This window comes from Apis florea, unplaced genomic scaffold (genome assembly GCF_048593485.1).
Source record: "Apis florea isolate Af1SG1 unplaced genomic scaffold, ASM4859348v1 contig_3203_pilon, whole genome shotgun sequence".
NCBI lineage: Eukaryota > Metazoa > Arthropoda > Insecta > Hymenoptera > Apidae > Apis > Apis florea.
Window position 1 is genome coordinate 7,585,121 of NW_028256723.1, and position 23,189 is coordinate 7,608,309.

General features: G+C 30.0%; 1 protein-coding gene and 1 long non-coding RNA gene across 9 annotated transcripts in view; one reads left to right on the plus strand and one right to left on the minus strand.

The window, feature by feature from the left end:
- LOC100872091 (potassium channel subfamily T member 2) overlaps positions 1–23,189 on the minus strand; it is a 176,208-nt gene that overhangs the window by 71,194 nt on the left and 81,825 nt on the right. Inside the window, exon 1 of one of the 8 annotated variants that reach the window (XM_086910730.1) lies at positions 18,189–20,168. The exons of the other annotated variants lie outside the window; for them this stretch is intronic. Within the exon in view, the coding sequence (XP_086766856.1) occupies positions 18,189–18,259 (71 nt within the window). The 5' untranslated portion in view covers positions 18,260–20,168. Of the gene's footprint in view, positions 1–18,188; positions 20,169–23,189 lie in introns of those variants that run through there. 8 annotated transcript variants of the gene reach the window in all.
- Positions 2,611–4,748, plus strand: LOC147657222 (uncharacterized). The gene is made up of 2 exons (XR_015292745.1): positions 2,611–2,959; positions 4,346–4,748. It is a non-coding gene; the product is annotated as an uncharacterized LOC147657222 (long non-coding RNA).

Below are 23,189 nucleotides of genomic sequence, written 5' to 3' on the forward strand. Positions count from 1 at the left end.
GATAATTTTAAATAAGAAATTATGAACAATGAAATTATTAATATTTCAGAAAAATCCAAATGCCATTTTCATCGTAATTTAATTTTACAATAGTATAATATATACTTGTTGCAACTTTAAAATTTAAAAATAAAGTTACACAGCTGATACATCTAAAATCTCTTTTTTTTCAATTTCAATTATGATCGAATATCATCAAAAAATGATCAAAACTTACTTAAAAAAAATTTTTCTTAAATTTCCATTTGCAATAAACCGTAATTCGCGTTTCAAGTCTTTAAAATCAAATTTCACCAGCTTCTTCGACAAAGAAGAGCACTAGCTAAACGCATTACAGTTTACAAGATTATTAAAATTTCCATCCTGTAACGATGCATCCTAAAACATCTCGAGCACATGGGCGATTTTCGCGAAGTAACCAAGGAAGGGGATGAAAACTGAATCTATTATAGCTGAAAAGCTGGAAAACATCGAATTTCCCCGAGATTTTCCGGAAACCATGTTCACCCGGTTCCGGGCGTGATCTTAAAATGGCTCGATATCGTGAAAATATTTCGAGCTTAAAAATCTCGAGATGAACTCCTGTGGATCGTCGCGAGTAAAAATTTCAGAATTCTTTGTGTGTATTTTTTAAAATTTTTTTTGTGGAATTATCCAACCGTGGAATTTATTATTGTCATCGTCACTGCGTGTGATGATTCGAGATGAAAATTTGTAAAAAGGGATAACGAATGGTTTTTCGAAGTTCTGTTGTAGAGAAAATATTTCATCGATGGTTTATTGCTTTTGTAAGGGATTGAACGGGATTCAAATTTTTTGATTGCTTCCGGTTTTGCAAAATAATCATTGGAATTTTTGTGGTTTTATTATTAACTGAAATACAGTGAATATATGAGTATAGTATAGTATACAATTTTATTATGAATTGTATAATTTATTAAATATTTAATATTTAATGTATAATAATAATTAGTGAAATTTAGTAATTAATCATCTACGTAGATATCATATACTTAATTGCACAGTTCGTTATTTATTCTTTAATAATTTATGTCATTTATAATTTCAAAAGGAGAAATATTTACGAGATGTATTTACTTTGCTGAATTTTAATATATTTGTAATATTAAAAATAGTTTAATAATTAAAATAGAATAACACCACGAGAAGTTAAATATTTTCATTTAATTCGAAAGTATTCAAACTAATGCGAAATTATTTCTTTTCAAATAATCGTTAAGATCTTTTGAAACGAAGTCTTTCACATCAATGGAATACGCTTGAATCTCCATCCTTAACGATTTCAAGCGTAGAATATAGATTCCTTAAACGAATCTGTCGATTCGTAACGGTTTTTAAAACCCTTAGACGGAGTCAATCCGAACTTTAGAGTTCAAAATTAAATTGCAGGCTTAGCTCGTAGGATCCCTACGAACGATTCCATCGCGTCTCATTTATACATTTTCCTCCTGTCTTTCGCTTTTGTGCCTCCGCGAGAAGCTTTGAAAAATCAACTGATAAAATTTAATCGAACATCGTCCATTCTATACAATCACAGAGAAAAATAGTTTCTAATTATTAATTAATAATAAAAACACGCAGAAATATTGATTTAAACTTTAAAAATATATGATATCTTTTTCAAGAACACCGATTCGTTTTCAACAATTTAGAAAATAAAAGATCTGAAATTTGTTATTTTGTTACGTTCAATCAGTTTCCCCTGTTAGAAAATAGCGAGGAACGTTCGAATAACTTCGGCCGATATCGGATAACTTCGGCTAATCTCGCTCAACGCTAAGCAGTGTCGACCAACGTCGGTTAACTTCGAGCAGAGTCGAGCACTATCAGGCTGAAAGATTAATTAATCAAAATTTCGACTAAAATTATTTTTACTAATAATTTTATTTAAAATACTCGAATAATATTTATTCGTAGTTACTACAATTCTTCAATATAATTTTGACGCGATAATTAACTGCGATTATTCGATGTTTTGAATAATAAAATTACTTACCGAGGTAACTTTATTCTTAACTTTAACCGTTAAAATTTTATCCATATCTGACTTCGGGCAGGTAATAGGCCCAGTAGGACTTAGAGTCTGAAGTTTCCTAACTTTGATTTCAGCATTGCCTACGGATAATAACTGCAGTAAAGTTCAAACTCTAAATCAACTAATTTCGTAAACTCTAGCTTTGTTCTCAGCATATCTAGATAACTTCCGAATAGCACTTAAAGTTTTAAGCTTTCACTCTGTTAATTTTGCAATCTTTAATTTTATTGTCAACATTGCTTGTAATTAATTGCGGATAATAGATAATATAGTAGAACTAGTAGGTTAAAAATCTTCACTCTATTCATTTAAATTCTAACAAATTCTTTAGTTTTATTCTCAATATTTTCTATATAGATTGCAAATTTTTGAATTTTTCACTATATATTTATTTGTAATTATTTATGTGGAATATTTTCTAATAAAATTTTCAGAATACATCTTATCTCAATATATTCACTATATATTCTCAATATATTCCTTCTTCGAAACAAAATATTTTTTTAAACAATTTCGCGTTCTATCCTCTAATTAATGAGCTTCATTAATAGGGCAAAAACAACAAAAAAGTATTTCTGGGGCACGGTTAGAGCTCGTAAGGAGCAGAGGTAACACTCGAGTGAATCTCTCAAAAGGAAATGGCTCGACAAACAACAAGTGCAATGGCTTTGTTCGCCTAACGAAGTCCATGAATCAAGCTACATTCCCAGTGTTGTGCGATCTGCGTGTACCTAGCCTTGCAACACTCGTGTTGCAACCATCTCAAATAATATATGCCTAATAATTTGTCTTACAACGATGTAATTTAAACACACCTGTTCGTGTCACCAAAAATATAATTCGATTAAAATTAGAAAATTTAAAACGTGGATCGATATTATTTCGCTCGTGTGGTTGCAACAGGTGAGCTGAATTTATCGAAGGAAAAATGAATCGCTTTACTCGTTCCTTTGATAAATCATTCTTATTTCATTATCGGAAAGAGGATAAATTGAGTTTATCGAGCGGCATCGGAATCGATGAAACTTAACGCGAATTATCGTGAATTAGGAATAAATCGTATTTATCCAGGTGAGAACGGATTGCATAAATTTTATATCGATATGACTATCCGTATAATTTTCAATAATATTTATTATACGGTAAAATTAAAATATGAAATTGATATTGAAATATTCTTAATAATAATTGCGTTTGTTTGAAATAATTTTAATTCAATCGACTGTGATTTAATGAATCCTTTTTGCTCGATGTATTCGATGGATTCTTCATTTAAAATAAAATTGGTGCGATTGTGTAATCTAGAATGATTTTAGAAATTCAATTTTCAACGAATTTTCAAAGAATTTTTAAAATTTCAAGCCAAATCCAATGATCTTATTTTTTTCTTTTTTTTTTTGACTTATATTAATTATCTTATTCCTGTTTACTCTATCTATTCGAATACACCATTTCTGATATAGATGTCAAAAAAAACTTTCTTTTCAATCCCAATCATATGCACGCGTAATAAATAATCTAACCTAACCTAACCTAACTTTATAAAATCAACAAGAATATGTAAGAATAAGAGTATTTATTTTAAACAAAAGTATATATTTTCGAAATTATTCAAAATATAAAACTCGAGGCAAAGAATTTTCTAACCTAACTTTTTCACGGATCAACAAAAATATATTTTAAGAATTTTTATTTCAAACAAAAGCAATGTATATTTTTCCAAATTACCGACTCGAAAACCCTTCAAAGTACTATCTACTCAGAGCCAATAAGGAATAAAATTTAAATTCAAGCAATAAGTAAAACGCATTTAATTAGAGCCATCCAATTCTTGTCTTGAGAATAAAACCCGTACTTTCGAACGTAACAAAAAGAGGAAAGGGGGAGCTCCTTCTCTTGCGAGATGAAAATTCGCTTCAGGCAGTGACGGTGTAATAAATGAACAACTTCTTATAAATTTTTTTGCTCGATGGAGGGTGAAGGAAGGAAGAGTAATGCTTAGTCCGTCCGGCCGTTACCGCGTTAAATATCCACCGAAACCGATGTGGCTCGCAAGATAAGATAAGATGCTTAACAGAAAATACATTGCGACACGGAATAAGGTTATGCGGCGAAAATGCGTACGAAGTCCATATTTCTTTTTCTTAATGGGCTCGTTGTTTTCACGCGACGATAACGATTCTTGGCCAGTATATACGAAAAATTGTTGTACCGTAATGATGAAACGTCAAGACGAGTAAAAATATGGGAATTAAATTTTTCTAAAATATATTTTCCTTTTTTCTTTAGACGAAAGAAGAGTTAAATTATGACAAGGATACGAAAAATTGTTGTACCGTAATGATGAAACGTCAAGGCGAGTAAAAATATGGGAATTAAACTTTTCTAAAATATACTTCTTTTTTTTTTTTTTTTTTAGACGAAAGAAGAGTTAAATTATGATAATTGGATAACTACATTGTAAGATCTACTTAACTGTCTCTAAAGAAGATACTCTTCTTGACATATCATAGAAATTTGTAAATGATATATAGCAATATCTGCATATTTGGATAGATTTCTTTCAGAATTTTGTGAATTCGATATTGAATAAAGTGGAAATGAATGTAAATCGGATAAAGAATAAAAATCAAACGAAATTCATGATAACTGAAGCGAATAAAAGTCCAGAGGGAGGGCGCTGCTATATTCATTTTCTATTTTCGGCCATTTTTCTCTCATCTTTCCCTGTCTTTTTCCATGTTTCTTAAAATGATGACAACCATTAATTCACAAGCGTTCTCGTATTTCCACATAAATTAAAATAATCTATAATTTAATTTCTTTAAGATCACGATACTCTCCCCACTTAATTACAAACCAGTTCGCTTAAACGGACAAAGTTTACAAAAACCTAAAATGAAGAATAAAGATATATTTCTCTACTTTTTTAATTAAGAGCCATCACTCACAAAAATCAACCCAAAAGAACAATTTTCCGCACGACACCAGCAGCAAATTACGCAAAAATGAATCATTTAACCAAACATTTCCGCAATTTTGGAAGTTTTATCGAGGTCATCTTAACTTAACAACGAACCAACCAGCAATTCGTGGCACCCCTCTTAATCGCGATTGCTTCTCCCCCCTTCGCTCGTGAAAAGATATGCCTCGACAATTAACTTGATCGATAGTAGGTTTTTTTCTCGTACGTGGAACAAAACATCATCGTGGCTTTCACCCTATATATTTCTTCTTCCAAGGAGATCCAACCATCCCAGAGAAGAGCAAACGGGTGGAGTTGAGAATGGACTGAAATTCGTTTGTAAGTTTGGAGGGGAAAAATAATTGTCAGGTGTATAACTTGGTGTGCTCGTTATCGATGATAACGAGGGGATAAATCGTATCAAGGATATCAAGATCGAGAGTGTTTCGTTATTTAATTTTTTTTTTATTTTTTCTTGGAAAGTGGAGGATGCAAAAAAAAAAGAAAAATTTTCTTCGTTCATTGAAATAACATTGATTCTTGATCTTTGGTTTTTTTTTTTTTTTTTTTAAATAATTTTCGAGGATGATAAAAATCTATCGAATAAATAAGCAGTTTAAAATCGTTCGTCGAATAAAAATTTCAACATTTCAATATTGTCCCTCGATTATTTTTCAAGATTTAACCGAAACTTCGAAACGCATAAACATCAATTCAAATCATCGCGTATTTTTCTTGCCATCGTGAAAATCGTTAATCGATTCTTATAAAAGTTCAATAAAATAAAAATCACCAAAATCATTTTTTCGTTTCGACGAATAATTTTTGATAACATTAATTTTCAAACAAAACTCGCAGCTTATGCTTGAAAAAATTCCGTTCCGTTTTTGAAAAGAATCAATTAATTTATTTCCCTGAAACAGAACGATTTGGAACATTTTTTTTTTTTTTTTTTCTTTCCGAATAAAACGAACAAGATGATAATTAAATTTCCAAATTGGAATGGACATTGTACGCGTACGTTTCCATTAAAAAAGAGAGAGAGAATTTTTTTGTCACGTGACGCTTAACGGAAGAAGGCTGGAACGGGAGAAACCGTTGGAAACCCGCCACACAATATGGCGGCGAAGCGTCGATTACGTGTAAACATAATCTCGAATCGGAAAATGATTTGCGCTCGTTTCAACCGGCGATAACCTCGTCCCAATCGTTTTAAGCGATGTTTTTCCAAACTGTTTGTATTTACCGTTGCTCGATCAAAGTTTCGATTCCGTTTCATCATCTCCTCTCTCTTTCTTTTCCTCCTTTTGATGCTCACGTGTGTGTGTGTCCTCTCGTTACGCCATTTGCTTCCACGTTCGAACGAGCGATTTTACGATGCAAACAAGACCCATTCCGAATCACTATTATACTATATATATATATATTCTTTTTTCAAAACATAATTTTCACAAAAGTTTGCACGAATATTTTTCCTAACTCTCGAATTTTATTAAATTTTGATAAATTTTGATCTCGTTAATATTTCTATATCTTTTTCTATTAATATTTCTTACCGACAATCGGTAAAGAATTTGTATGTGTCGTATTCTGAACTCGTCAATTATGCCTCAATATCAAATCAAACAAGAAACGAACGTTTTAAAACAAAAAATTAATTGAGATTATTTTATCGAAATTAGTCGAATAACGGATTGCAAATTGTTGCAAGATAATGAAGCAGAATTTTGTAAAATATCGTCCATTTTTTTTTTTTTTTATCTTTTAATTCAATTACGAGAATAACGTAATATACGCATTTGTGAAATTTATGCTAATCGTGCAATTTCGAGAATAATTTATAAAATAATCGGATTCCCCTGTTTTCGAATTCTCATCAAAAATATTTCATCGTGTCCCTCATTCAATATTGATTTCGCACGAATTACCAACTACGAATGCCTTCTCCCATAACGCACGAGCCGAGAATTTTAACGTTAAATAATCGAGTAATATTTGAGAGGTGTTAAAACATTATTTATTATCGATAAAGAAAAAACGAAATTTTAAATTTTATTCGCGTATATAATAAAAATTGTTAACACGTATGTAGATTTATTATCACCGATTCCTCGTCGAAAGATAATTCTTGTTATTCATTAAAACAGTGTAGATCGATGCTAATGAAAATTTAAAAAAAAAAAAAAAAGATCACACAAAACGTAAGTATTTTATTCGATTCCACGTTGAAAAATAATTATTTTATATGGAACATCGTACGAATGATGAATTTAATAAAGAATTCTTTCTCTTTATGCTTTTAAGAATAATGCGAGAGCGAGAGAGAGAATAAAATAAAATGGAAAGGTTAACGTTTCATTTTATTTCATACCTAAGAATTTCAACAAGGCGGAGAACACCGATAAATAACTTAAAACGATCCACTTAAAAATAAATCGACGTAAAAATCTTCGAATTCCCGCCACCTTTTCTCTTTAATCCTATTATAGAAATATGTAAATGTAAAAGAATCGTGGTGTTAAAATTTTAATTATATATTCAGTTGAAAATATTCGATTTCGAACGAACTCGATAATATCTTATACGTATAAAAAAATATAACTGTTGGCGACAAAAGGATGAAAAAAAAAAAAAAAAAAAAAGAGAAATAATTCACGAGAAATCCAGGAGAAAAGTTTAAGAGTGGGAAGCACTCACGCTCCATCTAAATTTACGTCTGCTTGGAGGAGGAGGATCCACGTTATCCAATAAGCAACCGAAACAGCCTGAAAGCCACTTGTCTTTGAAATAATGTCAATACTGGAACAAGCTTGTATAAAGCTTTGTGAGAAACTATGAGTACGAATCTTTCATCAAAATTCCCCATCTTTAATAAATCTCTGTGCTCTTTGGCAGATAAAACATTGTTAAAAGAAGTATGTGCATATTTTTTTGAAGTAATTGATAAGTATTTGGAATAAAAGTAGATATGTGTATCTTGAGAAAAAAATCTTCTAAAAAGTTAAATTTCATAGAAATTATTTCTTGATAAAAATTTCTTTTTCTATTTGAATTTTTCAAAGTTTTAAAGATTGTACAAAATGTCAAAAAATTAAAGTAAATCATCAATATCTTCACCGAAAAATAATTTGTCACTAAAATTTTCTTTTTTAAGATCATTAATCAATTCACCAGTGTTATTGGCAAATCTATTATCAATCTTTCAAATCTGACATAATCCCATTCCTGTACCAAAATATCAAAATACACGTTTCTCTCACCAAAAACAAATTTTTCACCGAAATTTTCTTTTTTCTTATTTAAAATCAATCTTTAATCAATCCACCAATGTCACTTGCAAATTTATTATCCGAAATCTTAATTTTTCAAATTTCATGCGAGCCAATTTTTATACTCAAAATACGATATTTTTATTAAAATATTCCCAAAAACGAATTTTTCATTGAAATTTACTTTTTTATAATCTAATCAATTCATCAGTGCTATTGGTAAGTCGATTATCAATCGCTTAAAATCTCAAAAATGGCCTATTTCTGTAAGCAAAATGTCAAAGGAGCAAAATATGATACATCAACATCAAAAACGAATTTTTCATAAAAATTTTCTTTTTTTTTTTTAATTTAAGTGTTTTTTTAAATCAATTCACGCGCAAAACGCACGATACTCTCATCGAAAGAGTTTCACTAAAAAAATTTTTCACTAAAATTCTCCAAGAATACCAATCTCATCGAAATGCCAAAAGTGCACGCGTCTGATTGGTCGCGTTGCAAAATTCTCTAGGCAAAGGTCAAATGACGAAGAAACCAATCACAATGCCCTCTAACAATCTCCATATTGGAACGTATCCATCGAATCCTATTGAATTAAGCGAAGTCGCAATAAGATTTACGAGAATATACCAATACAATTAAATATTTATGATATTTGATCTGTGATAAATCTTGCCGTGTAAATCCTCAACATTTTGGATTTCAATTGAAGTTCAGAATAGAATTGATTAGAAAAATTCTAGAAAGTAGAAGTGGAAACAGACAAGTTATCACGTTTTAGGTTATGTTGAACCTTCGTTCAAAGTTGAAGACAAATTAGAAAAATTCTAGATAAATATTGAAAAAAAATGAAAGAAAGCAGTAGCAATGATAGAATTATGAATAAATCTCAATGCTAAATTATTTTATATTTCAACTTTTTCGCGATAATGAAACTAGCCTCAGTGTGTCATTCATGAAATATATATATGCCACTAGTGAAGCATTTAAAAGAATTACGTTCGATCTTCAAAACAAGATTGCCAAAAAAATATTGCAAAAAGTGATAGCAATAAAAAACGAAAACTTAGAAAAATAATCTTGGTTCAAAAATTTAAAAATGAATAATTCTAACCTCTTCTTTTTGTAATATAAAACAATAAAATTTTTCACTTTCAATTTAAATCGATCCTAATAATCCTAAAAAATTTTTTTTATTTCACTGTTTTATTTCACAATATTAATATTGTTCAATAAAAAATATTTGAAAATTTTTATCCTAAAGCATACGCACCGCTTCTATAGTAACGTTGGGTCAACAACGACCCAGGCTTGATCGCCGTCGCTTTTACAATCGATTTACCATTCCGCTCGGCGAGTCAACGCTCGACATTCGGCCTCTGTTTCATTAGCTACGCGCCGGAAGCGTTTTGGGCATCGACTTCCGCCGGGGTGTAGGTGCAGGTATTCCAAGGGAACAAGGTATTTCGATCAGTGCCAGTCCTTCAACGTCAACCACGACTTCTGCCACGAGCAGATCCCCGTGTTTCGCAACCGAATTCGATCCATCCCCTATTGCTTCATCCCCCATCAATTCGATTAACCGATGCTTTGTCCGATGCTGGTTTGATTAAGCATAGACAGAAATTGTATTTTCGATAAACTTCGTGCGACCATTGATAATTGATACGAATTCAATTTGTAATTCGAGGATTGTGAATTTGATAATTAACAGCGTCCGATTCAAGATTAAGATTATTAAATTTTGCCGATTGAATCATAGAGAACGAGAGAAAAATATTTCTTATGGGGTGAGATATTAGGTTATACTTGTGTCTCGAAAACTATTCCAAAATTCAAGTTGTAGATATTGGTAGAGACAATTAAGCGCATTGTTGCGTTTACACAGTTTAAAAAATAAATTTTTATACGTAACGATAGATATTTCTTAATTTTTATGTAAATTATATATTTTTTTGGGAATATTTTCACATATATTACATCACGATGGTAATCGATGCATCAGAAAATCCACGCACATTAAGGGTAAAAATAAGGATCTGCAATTTATAGACGAGTTTCTTCGAATGAAAAAAACTTTGTGCATTATATTGCGGATCCCTTGGGTGCTATGTGTGAATTTTTTATACTATATGCCTACATATTTTAAATGTGAGACAATAATGAATTCTAGAAAGAGGCGTAATACCTATTAATCGAAATTAAATTTGAATTTTTGTTTATTTTATTATTCTTATTTATAAAAGTGGACATAAAATTAATTCACTTCTATTTTAGTTCACAAAATTCTTAATTACAGTGGAATTCCATTTATATGGAGGAAATTTTACACAACGTCTGATCTCAACTGAACTCCCCTTGTAAAATTGTGATTACTTGCAAAATTATTTCTAAATTTATAATATTTAAAGAATTATGCATTTCAGAAGAAATATCTTGGAAAAATTTCCTTTATCTCTATATGAATTTCTATGGATGATTCGAAAAATTATAATTAATGGCGGATTCCTATTTAATAAACAACTTGCTTATATGAACGTGTTGATTTCTTGACAGATTCACATAAAATTCTATAATATATCAAATTACTATTTTTATTCTTATAAAATATATCCAACCAATTTCACTAAGTAACGATATTTCCAAATTCCATATTATTCATAATTTACTTGTCTAACCTAACCTATCTACTATTTCTTCATAGTTCGCAAGTATCTCCGATTTGATCGCTACGAATTTCCGTCAATGGCCGAATCGTAACTTTCTTAACTATATTACATCTTGCTCGAGCTATGGTAACAGATTCGAACATCGAGATGCACTCACCGATGTTAAGAGATTTAATCGAGATTCTATTAACTGGAAAGATTGTTTGCACTCTTCATCAAAGAATTACCAACGACTAAAAATATTCTTAAAACATGATTCGACAAGCATTCAATAGCCAGCATCCTCGTTTTAATTATTTATCTTTACGAGAAACGTTTTATCGAAACTCTTCTGAATTACTTCGATTATTTTAAGGTTAATTAGGAAAGGTTAATCGAATAATTAAACGCGAGAATTTTGTTCCAAAGCTTTAACGAGTAGCATGGATAATACGGTTCACTTGTTTACTGTTAATAAGAGCACAGCCAATTATAACATTATTAATTACCTCTGGATGGTAGATTATTATTACTATTTGTTAGGTGTCGTTGGCTGCAAGACGTGAACTCGCCCGATACCAGCAGCGTTTAATGTGAAGCATATTAATACGCTGTCTCTGGTTGGAAATTAATACTTGGCACGAGATGTAATGGAGGTAATAATAAACGATTCACGGATAATTTATAAATGAAATGGCAAGAGCGATGTTAGTCATAACTTTAATAATAAAATAAATATGATATACACAAAGTACAAATGAAACGCGTACTAAAAAAGAGGAAAAAAAAACTCACTAGAGGGCCTCATAGTCAAACATAAGGCGCTTTTGCAACACATTAATACAACAAGGCGCGTTTGCAGCGCCAATAGAGAATTTTATTTTGAATTACATATAATTATAATTATATTTTAACTTTTATATTATATATGATTGTTCTCCTAATTTATTTTATTTATATAATTTATTCCTAATCAATTCTAATTTTATTTCTGATTTTAATCCATATGAAATATCACGTCAAAAATAACCTTAAAGTGCAAAAGATTAATTTTTGTTTTATAGAAATTGATCATTTTTCATTAGTGTTTTAATGTGGATTTGTTCCAAATATTTTGAAAAGTAACAATAAGTATATTTATAAATAGTATGCTTTTCCTGTTATTAGCTTATTATCCTTTTAATGAAATTTATTATAATAGAAAAATTAATCGAAATATTTTCGATCGATTCGTAATTAGGTAACCGAGATTAATTTCCAATCGAATTTGCATAGGATTCCATTACGATTAGTAATAGTTTCTGTCGAGTGATATCGAACACGACTGAACAGGCTAATAAATAGAATATCGCAATTATCATCACGGATACGTAATATTGCATCCATAGTTCGGATTATACGTAAGTTAGATTCGTAGAATGAAGATGAATGTTGGAATTTATTATCTTTCTTGATCTATTTTATTTCCATTGTTTTGTTTCGCATCTTCCATCTCCATTTTGAAATAAACATAATAACAATAAGAGCGTTGAGTTTTCCATTATCTAACGAAATGGCAGAATCGTAAATAACCTCCAAACCATTATTCATGAATTTACAATATCCATTATCTCCATTTGTTAATTAAAATTAAAGTATATTGTGAAAACTAATATTTTAAATTTTAATAGCTCGTAAATGTCAAACATTTATCTTTTAACTTTAATTTCAATATAAAGATAAACGTATCTGTGTATTAATAAAACGGATTTCACAATAACAATTCTTACAATATTATAAAAGATTTCTCTTGCAACATTTTGATATCTCTAACTTTAGCTTTATTTTTCTTATTCTTTTGTAAACAGATCTAGATATTAATTTAATAATACAGATTAGCTAATGGGTATGTAAGTTACTTCTCTCTTTTAACTTTTATTCTTTGAAGCAGATATAAAGAATAATATTATGAGTCACAATTTTGTATTTCTTCTTAGAATGAACTTCTTGAACTTTATAATTTAAACTACTCTAAAGTTTTGCTTAAAGTGTAGGTAAACTAAAGTGTAGGTAAACTATTGAGGTTGGAAGTAAAAAAAATGAAAAATATGGAAACAAGAGAAAAACGATATAATTTGCATCAAATGGTGCATTATATTTTTATCTGGAAGTGAGAATTTTTCGAAGATTTTTAGATCTTACTTTTGTTTTTTCAATGTTATAACAAAATATACGAGTCTAAATAAATTGAGGCTCAGGAAATAATAATTATAAATATATTTTTTATATAAATTTTCTTCAATTCTTTTAATATGTTTCAAATACATACATTTTTCATTTTTAATAAATTTAATATACTTCTAACGATCATTTAACAATTACTAATTTCGAAAAATGGCAAATAATTGAAAAGATAAATTTAAGAAAAAATAAATAAAAATAAAAGTATAGGTTCGAAAGAAGAATACAAATTTGATGTTACTAAATAAAAGACTAGTAATTAAATACTAATTAAATAATCCTGATTCTAGATAATTAAGACTTTAGATACATCCTCGATAACTAAAATTTTGAATAATTGAATCCGGATAATCAAGATTCCACTGTACTTATAAAAATAGAACTTAGATAATAGAAGTTGGAAAAAATAACATAACATTTAAGCTCGAGTTCAATTTATGGCGCGAAAATTGAAATGCAACGCAAGATTAATTACACTACCCCGTTCTCATTACTCTTTCAAACGTCTCTCCTCTTTATCCCTCTCCTATTCATATTTATTTTTTAAATTTGTAATTCGTGTAAAATATTTAATCGATTTTTGATTACGCTTCGAAAAGCTTCTCGTTCTTCTCAATTTCGTGAAATCATCCATCCAGTTAACATTTGCAACATATGGAAATAGGTAACCAGGATTTGAATAATTTCATCAATTTATATATCAATTGAAAAGTTAAGGGTCGTCAGCGTTTCACGAAATACAAAATTTAGCTCTTTGTGCGAATAAATGCGCCAACGAGGAGGTTATGGTTTATGGGCGTGTGTAGATGTCGCTATTGTTTCATTCCTTGCGAAATGCTGCGGACAAAATATGCTCGTAAAACGATATTACTGGACACCGATTAACGGATTCGCGTCATCGACTAGTATTTTCTGGAAAATTCCAAAATATGGAGAATAAAGGAAACGTTAAAAATTTCGAGAATTTATTCACCCAGTTTATAATTTTTACGTGTTAATTACACTTTTAACTCGTCGATTTATCGATCGAGCCTCAATTTTTACATACACGGTAGGTACAAGTGGGTATCGTGTAATTAGTGACACAAAAGATGATTCTACGTTAATGTGAATAGTAATTCGTATCCAAACGAGAAATAATCAAATTTAATTACACTTCGAAAAAGCCTCGAATCAATTATATTTTCGATTTATTCTTCACAAATGGTTTAAAATTTTTAAATAATATTTTTACAATTAAAATCTTGAAAATACTTCTTATATGGTAATACTTATTATTAGTTCATCGCTTGAAGTCTCATTTGATCATGTTCTACGATGTATCATTAATTTAATTGCTATCGATTTTGAAACGCCATTGAAACTTGTCTGAATATTATTTCATTAATTTAATTTTAAAAAGATCCATTCTCTATAATTATGAAATATTTGTTCAAGTGAAAAATCGAAATACTTATAAATCTTTATAATGCAGGGAGACATCAAACAATTATTTCTCAAATTGATTCAACGTGTTTCTTAAGCTTCGAGATTTGCAGTTAATTACAAGTCACCTTCACAAGACAGATGTTTACTCGTGTTAAATGCGAAACGATCCAAGCATGTCAATGTATTTAACATCAAGTGGCATACACAACCCCCAGTTAGGTTGAAGCCGCAAATTCAGAATTTAGGATTGCGCGATCAAACATTTATATTTACCTCCCACGATTGTCCAAGTGAGCGTGAAAATTTCAACTTTGTACACGATGTTATGATGATGGATGACTGTTCCCAAAGAATCTTGATTAATCGTATTAACAAGTCGTATTCATAGCTTTACGTAAATTTAACGTTAATATTTTTGAGAAAAACATGTTCAACGATTCAATGACGATTCATAAATCCAATAAACAAAAATATAAATTTTAATCTAATTTAGAGAAATAAAAATAAAGAAATATCATATTTTTGATCAATTTATAATACATACGAATAAACAATAAATTTTAATAAATTTGCAATCAACTGGATCAAGATAAATTAAGAAATATACGTGTGGAAATGAAGTTTATCGCAACGACTGCACGATTGGGCTAAAGAACGTGACTAAATATCCTTCTCGAATGGCGGAATAATGTGTTTAGAATGGGAAGAAGAAGAGAGAACGAATAATAAAGAGAACGAGAAAGGATGCACGAGTGTGAGAGCAAGATAGCATAAAGAGAATTTTTGTGTGAAAGAGAGAGAAACTGTATTGATAAAAATTTATCCACTCGTTTCATTTCTTCTCGCATTATCTCGCATGAAATTTACTTCGAATAATCCTCGCGTATTTTAAATTATTTTACGTAATACAAAAATATTGAAATTTCACGAAAAGTGGATATATAACATTTGCATAACATTCGAGCCATCGACATTCTCCATAATACAACGTATGACGGAGAAAATAAATGGTCTAAATTGATGAACGATGCACCATCGATCAAAAGGGCAGAATAGTAATTTGATTTGGTAACGGTGTTTATCGAGCCAAATTATTAACCTTCGCGACAATTAACCTTTGTTTGGATTGAAAATGACCAGCTGGCAGCAGCTCAATTATAATAATGTAGCATCGGTGTAGACCGATGCAATTATTAACTGTCGTACGCCAATGGCAAAGCCACGTGACTTCGATTCCACGATTTTTTTCACGATTATCGAATAAAAATTTTCAAACTCTTAATCAGCCAATAATTTTCTTTCTTTTCAATTTCCATTTCTTTTAAAAAATATCATCTTCTTTTTTCAAAAATTTATGATACAAAATTTATCATAGTTTTAGAAGTTTTACGATGACTCTTTATCGTTACAAAATCTTAATCATAACGAAATTATTAGTTAATTATGCTCGATGGAATAATTTGGAGGGTTGTCGTCAAATTGGATATTATATTTTATCATAAATAGTGCTTTTCTTTCTTTATTCAAAATGATAACATAAATAATCCATGAAATGAACTTTAATATACGTTATTTATTAAAATATTATATGATTAATAATTAATTTCTGAAGTAAACGTATGGAAATTTTTAAAAGTATATAAAAAATTTTTCAAGTAAACTGATCTTATTAATTTATAAAAAATATTCATGAAAAAAAAAGGAAGAATCGAATTTGAAAATTACGCGGCAGAAAGTGAAACGAGAAATATATTGTCGATAAAAAAGGAAACGTCGATAATTTGTCATCGATCGAAGGATAAATGTATAGTGAAATCCACAATTATTAAATTACACATGAGACATTTTTCGCGGATATCATACGCATAAATGATACATCGTTATTATAATTATATTGAATCCTTGATATTACGAAAGAAAAATCATCTTTTCTTTTCGTTTGATTTGATGTTCAATAATTTGAGGTTAGGAAGACGAAAAAAATTCTGATGCAGCGTTGAGATTGATTAATTGTTTTTGTGGCAAACAAATTGTTTTGAATTCAATTTGTGTTCGAGACAATAAAATGGGGTTATATAATCAATCGTTTTAGATCGATTCTTTAAAATTGATAACTATTTGCAATTGAGAAATATAATAGAAATGAAATATTAATAGTATCGATATTTTCCAATTTATAATAATAATATTTTAATAACATTTATAATTAATTTAAATAAATATATTCTTCATTCAAAAATAAAAAAATACGTTTATCTTAATATTACTATTTCAATGAATAAATCATTGATCAGAAATTTGATCATTTGTAGTTCATTAATCAAATGTATAAAAAAAAATTCAAAAATGAATATTCCTTGAAAAATTATTTTTAATTTTAATTTAATTATTTAATTATTAAAAATTTATTTTGTTTGCATTTATAATTTTAAATAATCGTGAGAATGTAAAAATGATTTTAGATTATTTTAATAATACATACATATATATTCAACGATAAAATGTTGAACGTATCTTTTAATCCACATTTTTTTTAATGCAAAGCAAAACTGTAATTTTCCATGAGTCGCATTATTAAATGAACGACACATGAAGGAAAGAAAAATGATCGTTCTTACTTAAAAACGAAGGAAATATTCGCAGCATGCACTTCAATTATCCTTGTTATCGATTCTTCACGGAGAAACAGATTATTTTGTAATTGGATTATCATTTTTCTCTTGTAAAAAGTAATCCTGCGCGTTGGACACGAGCGTACAACCGATAAAAACTGAATGTCTGTGAAAATTTACGAGCAAATTTGCATTCTTCGCTTCGAAAGATTAAAGAAATATCTCAGCCAATCGTGTAACTGTAATAACGAGAAATCTTAATGAATTGCGAGAGAAAATTTTTTGATAAACATTTATGCATGAAATGAAATTAAAATATTTTATCTTGATTAAATTTCTTATTTTTGATGATTAAATCGCTCAGATAAGCCAGATCATTTTTGATCACATATTTCTACGTGATATTTAGCGCATCTACAATTCGAATACGGGTCAAAAGTGACCCGAGGCAGCTACTCTTTAATTGGCGATTCGAAAGTTAATCAATGAGTCAATCAATTTTGAAAATAGATTTAATTTTTGTTTTAATTTCCGCGACTGGTAATCATTTTATGGAAAAAATTTATTGATTTCAAAGATAATTAAAAATATATAAAGAATTTAGATACTTTTTGAAATTTTAAAATTTTTTATACAAAACTACATTCTTATCTCATTTTAATATTTTTTGAATTACTATTAAAAACAAATATAAAAATATTCTCTATTTATAAAACACAATTTTTTGTTATCTTGTTACGATCGAAAATTTATATATTAAATATTAGCTAGGAATAGCACTAGTGAAAATAACTCGACCCGGATTGGACGAGATTAAATCACACAAACATTAAATTCGTCTCAATTTCCTGATAATCCGCAAAAAAACATCCTTTTTAATCCAAAATAGAATATTATTTTCTGAATTATCTGATCTTCTTAAAACTATTATCTACATAAAACGTGCTAATCTCATAATTAAAAATCTCGTATTCTCTATAAAAAAAATACCTTGGTATCCTGTCATAGCTGTCCCAGCTGGTAAGACAGTTGTAACTGCTGTATCTACTGGAAGTCGTCATAGCTAATGTTTTTCTTGCATCTTCGATATCTTCTATCAATTCTCTTGGATACTTTTCAACTCACTAATGTCACTGTTTTTTTACATTTTTCACATTTATAAGAAGTTTAATCCACTATCTTTTTTTTTTTAAACTGAAATAAAATATTTCAGTCACCACTTTTTCCCCCCTAACTTTTCATTTCATCAAATTAAAACAATCAGTTGTTCGTGAAAAACACGATCGTTTCTTTACAAGATATACGAATGACACTTGTTCACGGAACAGACACTAATAGGTACATAATTCTATCATGATCTACGAAACGTTTCATCGATGAAACACGAATGAAATAATCGTAGAAAATATTGACCGATCTAGTACACGAGGATCTACGAGAACAACGATTCCACTTGAACGAACGATAAAAGCTAAATCACTAGTTGGACCACGACGTTGAAATATCGTTTTCCTATTTAAAGTTGGACCACGGTTTCGTCTTTCTCTCACCTCTTTTCTTCGAATACGGATAAAACGGTAAACGTCGATTAAATTCTACAACTTAATTACCAGCCACCTGGACACGGCACGCACGCGTCATATAACGCGTGCCACGCGCCTGCCTTTGTGTGTGATGTATTAAAAATACTTCTACGTTTTTGGACCCGCCAACCAGCGTGCTCGATAATATCATAATTAGAAAAGAAACGGCACGGCCGCTTTTATTTTTGCCTCAGGACATGCACCGTCTTCAGAGGTCTTATCTTTCGAGGAAACGAAGACGTCTCTAACCTCTCCACAGAATCGACAGTACGCTTACTTTATTAAGTTAAGTTGATTCAACGGATAGACAAACTCGTCCAATTTCGTCTTTCTTCTTTTTCTTCTTCTTTGCTGTTTAACCTCTTTTCATTAGATTTTTTTTTCTTCTTTTTCTTCACTTGTTCACTGTCTTCTCTAATAAAATCTTCAGTTATGTTAATATGCCTGAGGGGATGATTGTAATGGATTGTAATTGAAGTCAGAAGAGGTTATGAATGATGACATGTTCTTGGAGAAAAGATGTCAATCGAGGTATAGGGGGAGGGGGGAAGTAGCTCTTCTTTCTCTCATGCTCCCATTGCAAGGCCACGAATTATTAAGAGGGAACCGAGAGGAACGTCTTCGAGGACTTTTAAAACTCGGTTCGAGAATTAAGGATTAAGCGACGATTGAGAAACTTTTCTTAGACGGTCAATCTTTGCTATTTGATATGTTGATTCTGAGTGAAACTCGTCCACGAATGACGAAGACTGAACAAGATTCGATCTCGTCAATTTTTCCGTGACGACTAACGGCACTGCTTCGTCGAATCAGGATTCAAAGATGCGTCATCTGGTTCTATTGGTCCCGCCACAAGTTCGTCGATCATAATCCAGGTATAATCCGATGTCGACCTTTCATCTGAACGACACTGTTTGTAACACTATTATCTTCCCTTCGTTCAACAAAAATAAACAAGAATAACAATCTAACAAACTAGGAACTTGGTTCACAACTAAAAAAGAACGATCAACTTCGACAGCATTGGTTCGACGATAACAACGATAAACGATAAATAGATTCAACAGGCTTTCGAACGATCTTTGATCCTTTCTCCTTAAAAATATCTTTTTCGAAAATATCTTCGATTCGATTAACGACGGACAGGTGGTCGACGATCACGGCCATTCGTTGTCACGATGCTTCTTCATCTCTTCGAGGCAACGGCATTTTCTCTTGAGGTACCGCATCTTTTGAAACGTTTAGCGTGTCGCGAGTCTGCGGCCAGTTTCAAACGGAAACGCGGCACTCTCGAGATTTCATTAACCCGCCGTAGAGGCATCGAGAGAGGTTGCCGCGCCGGAAGTTCTTCTCGCCAAGCTCCACAAGGCGCTTCGCGTGGCGTGGCCCAGCGCCGACTAGCGGGTTCAGCCTTAAGCTTCTCATTTCGTTCGTCGACTATCGAGTTTCTGCGCAAGCTCGCGCAATTTCCCCACCATTCGCCATTCTGCTCTCTCACTCAGCATTGCTCGTGTTTTTTCATCCTTCTCGCGATCAGAAGTTAAGCTCATGTCACTCCTGCTAACTCGTATAATAAAGAAGGAAGAGGATAAAAAAGGCGGTTGGAAAAGCAGATGAAAAATAATAAATCGGTTGATCAACATCTGGCACGCGCTGGCTATCACTGATTCGTTTTTCGCTTCAATATATTCTCCCTGACTTATTCGTATCGACAAATTGAGCTATTCCTCTCTTCTTGCCTCAATATATTGCCGCAATAAAAGTGAAGGTACAAATGTTAGACGAATTGTTAAACCGTTTGATTAGCGCGATTTTCTATTATTTTCCTCCCATTGTACCTCATTATCATATTATGTTTTCTCGTGTTTCGAACGAATTGAACGAAACGGAATTAGATTAGTTTGGTGTGAAAGGCTTTTTCGAAATAGTTCTTCGATACGAATTGGATTAAAATTAGTTTAAATCAGTGAACGGAATTTTTATATTTTTTAAATTCAAATTCGTTTAATTTCTATGCATGTTCAATCGTACACGTTGAAAATTAAACATGCAAGATATATTTTGTCCCATACGAATCGTCAAATATTTCATTCGAAGCATCGCAAAATTACGTCATGAAATGTATCACGTTTATGGAAATGAAGATGTATTTATACGCGATTTGTTATGTCATATTCACATTTTTCTTCACAATTGTATCGTGGAAACATGATACAGAATATGAAAGTTCTTCAAACCGTCCCCTATTAGACCATCGAGAAGAGGTAAAAACGTAACGTGAGAAGCAAAATTGTTTGGGACGTTGGATATCTCGATGTCGTGACTAGATTTTGTTACCGTTCAATTGTTCCCTCAATCCACCTCTATTTTACCGACATGACTGTTTCTCTATAATGTTACCGCGCCTCGTTTCGACAGCATAAGTTTATTCTGTTACGTACATATACAATGAAACGATATGCAAAAATGTATACACATAATATAGTTTCAACTTCGATAAAGTAGAATTATTATTTTTTTAATTTTTTTCAATAAGAATTAATAACAAAATTCATGAAAAAAAAGACATAATCGATTTAGTTTTAAATAAATAAAATTTTAAACAGAAACTTAATTTTTATTAAAAAATGAAAATGAATCTTATTTATGAAATTTTATGAAATCTTTATTATCTTTATTACGAAAATTTATGAAATCTTCGTGAGGCGCATTATAAAATCATCCTTCTATATCTGAAAATCTTCATTCCTAATTCAAACTGGCTCGCCTCGTAATTAAATCGACTGAGTCTTGGGCAGTAAGAAAATGCGGCCGATTGAAAAACATCGACCCAGAATTCACCGCAACAATTTCTTCTTTTCCGCTATAATAATTTCTTCTTTCGTTATGCAATATTTGCATTCGTATATGAATTATCCCCAAGAGTTCGAGGTACCGTGTTCATCTCTAAATGCGATTGGCATTTAGAGAGGTGGAAAAGAATATTGCAACTGGAAAAAATTGTTGAGAATCATATTCTATTTTTTGCTATTTTTTTATATTGCAAATAAAATTTTGAATTGTAGATGTGATTTATAATGAAATAGATTTTTGAATTTGAATTTGTTGTGAATTAATGATATTTAATATTTTTATAAATGTATACCAACGATACTAAAATTAAAAAATTTCAATGGTAAATCATGTAAAAAGAAGTTTATTTTTTTTTTTTTATAGAATTATTCTTGTAATTTTTTGCATGGACGAATTTTTAGTATTTTATTTAGTTCACTTTTACGTACATTAACGAGGGATTGTCATTAAAATCATTTCAATTGGAAAATGAAATTATTTAAAAATCGCTTATGTTATATGTTTGACACTATTCGAAATAATTTTTAAATATTTGGGATTTTTTAAATTTTGAAATAAATAATAAATAATTTTGGAATAAATTTGGGATAAATTTACATATCTTATATTTAAAAATTCTATATTAAAATAATTATAAAGTCAAGGAAGTCTTAAATTTTTAAATAATATTGTGATATTTTTCAAAAATTTATATAATTTTTGAGAGGTAACAAACAGATAAATAAAAAACAATCACAATGGTTAAATCGAGAATAGATTTATAGTTTAAGAAATAAAAGGATTGGCCACAAGGCACAATATAATATTTATTTCAACATTGGAAGGTTCGTTCCTGAGTAGAAGGGATTTGGAAACCAGAAATTTTGTGATTTTTCAATTTTACAGTTTCTCAATCAAAGGGAAAGAAGTGTTATCAAAAGGTGAATCGTTTCGACGATTTACGAGAGAAGTTTCTTTTTTCCATAAAAGAGTGGCTCTTGTTTGTCAGTCATAAACTTTTGGAACGATATGATACCGACTGATGATAAAGAGTTTTCGATTCCGACTCACTATTGTTTGATTGCACTTCACGAAAAAATAGGTGAGAAAACGTAAAGTGAAACGTAGCCATACAACAAACAATTTTAATTATTTCAAAACATTAAATGTAAACATAAACAAATTTGAGAAATCATTTGTAAGTATTTATACAATTCTTCTGAAAAATAAATTAATGAAGTAATAAAAATTAATTTTCTTTAATATTTTATTTATTATATTTTAATTTAATTCGTGAATTTTGATACTCTGATATTAATACTGATGATTTAAAAAAAAAAAAAAGATTTCCACTTAAAAACTTAAATGTAATCATCCTTCATCCTTTCAATGCAAAATCAAATAAATATTGGTATCATATGTATCTCTTGATATCTTATATTTTTTTCAAACATTTTTTCGTATGTCATTCATTTTTTTTGAGTTATTTATATGTTTGATATTTACATAAAAATAAATAAAATTCAAAACAATTTCTTAAAGAAAAATTTAATTTTACAAATTTTTCTTTATTAAT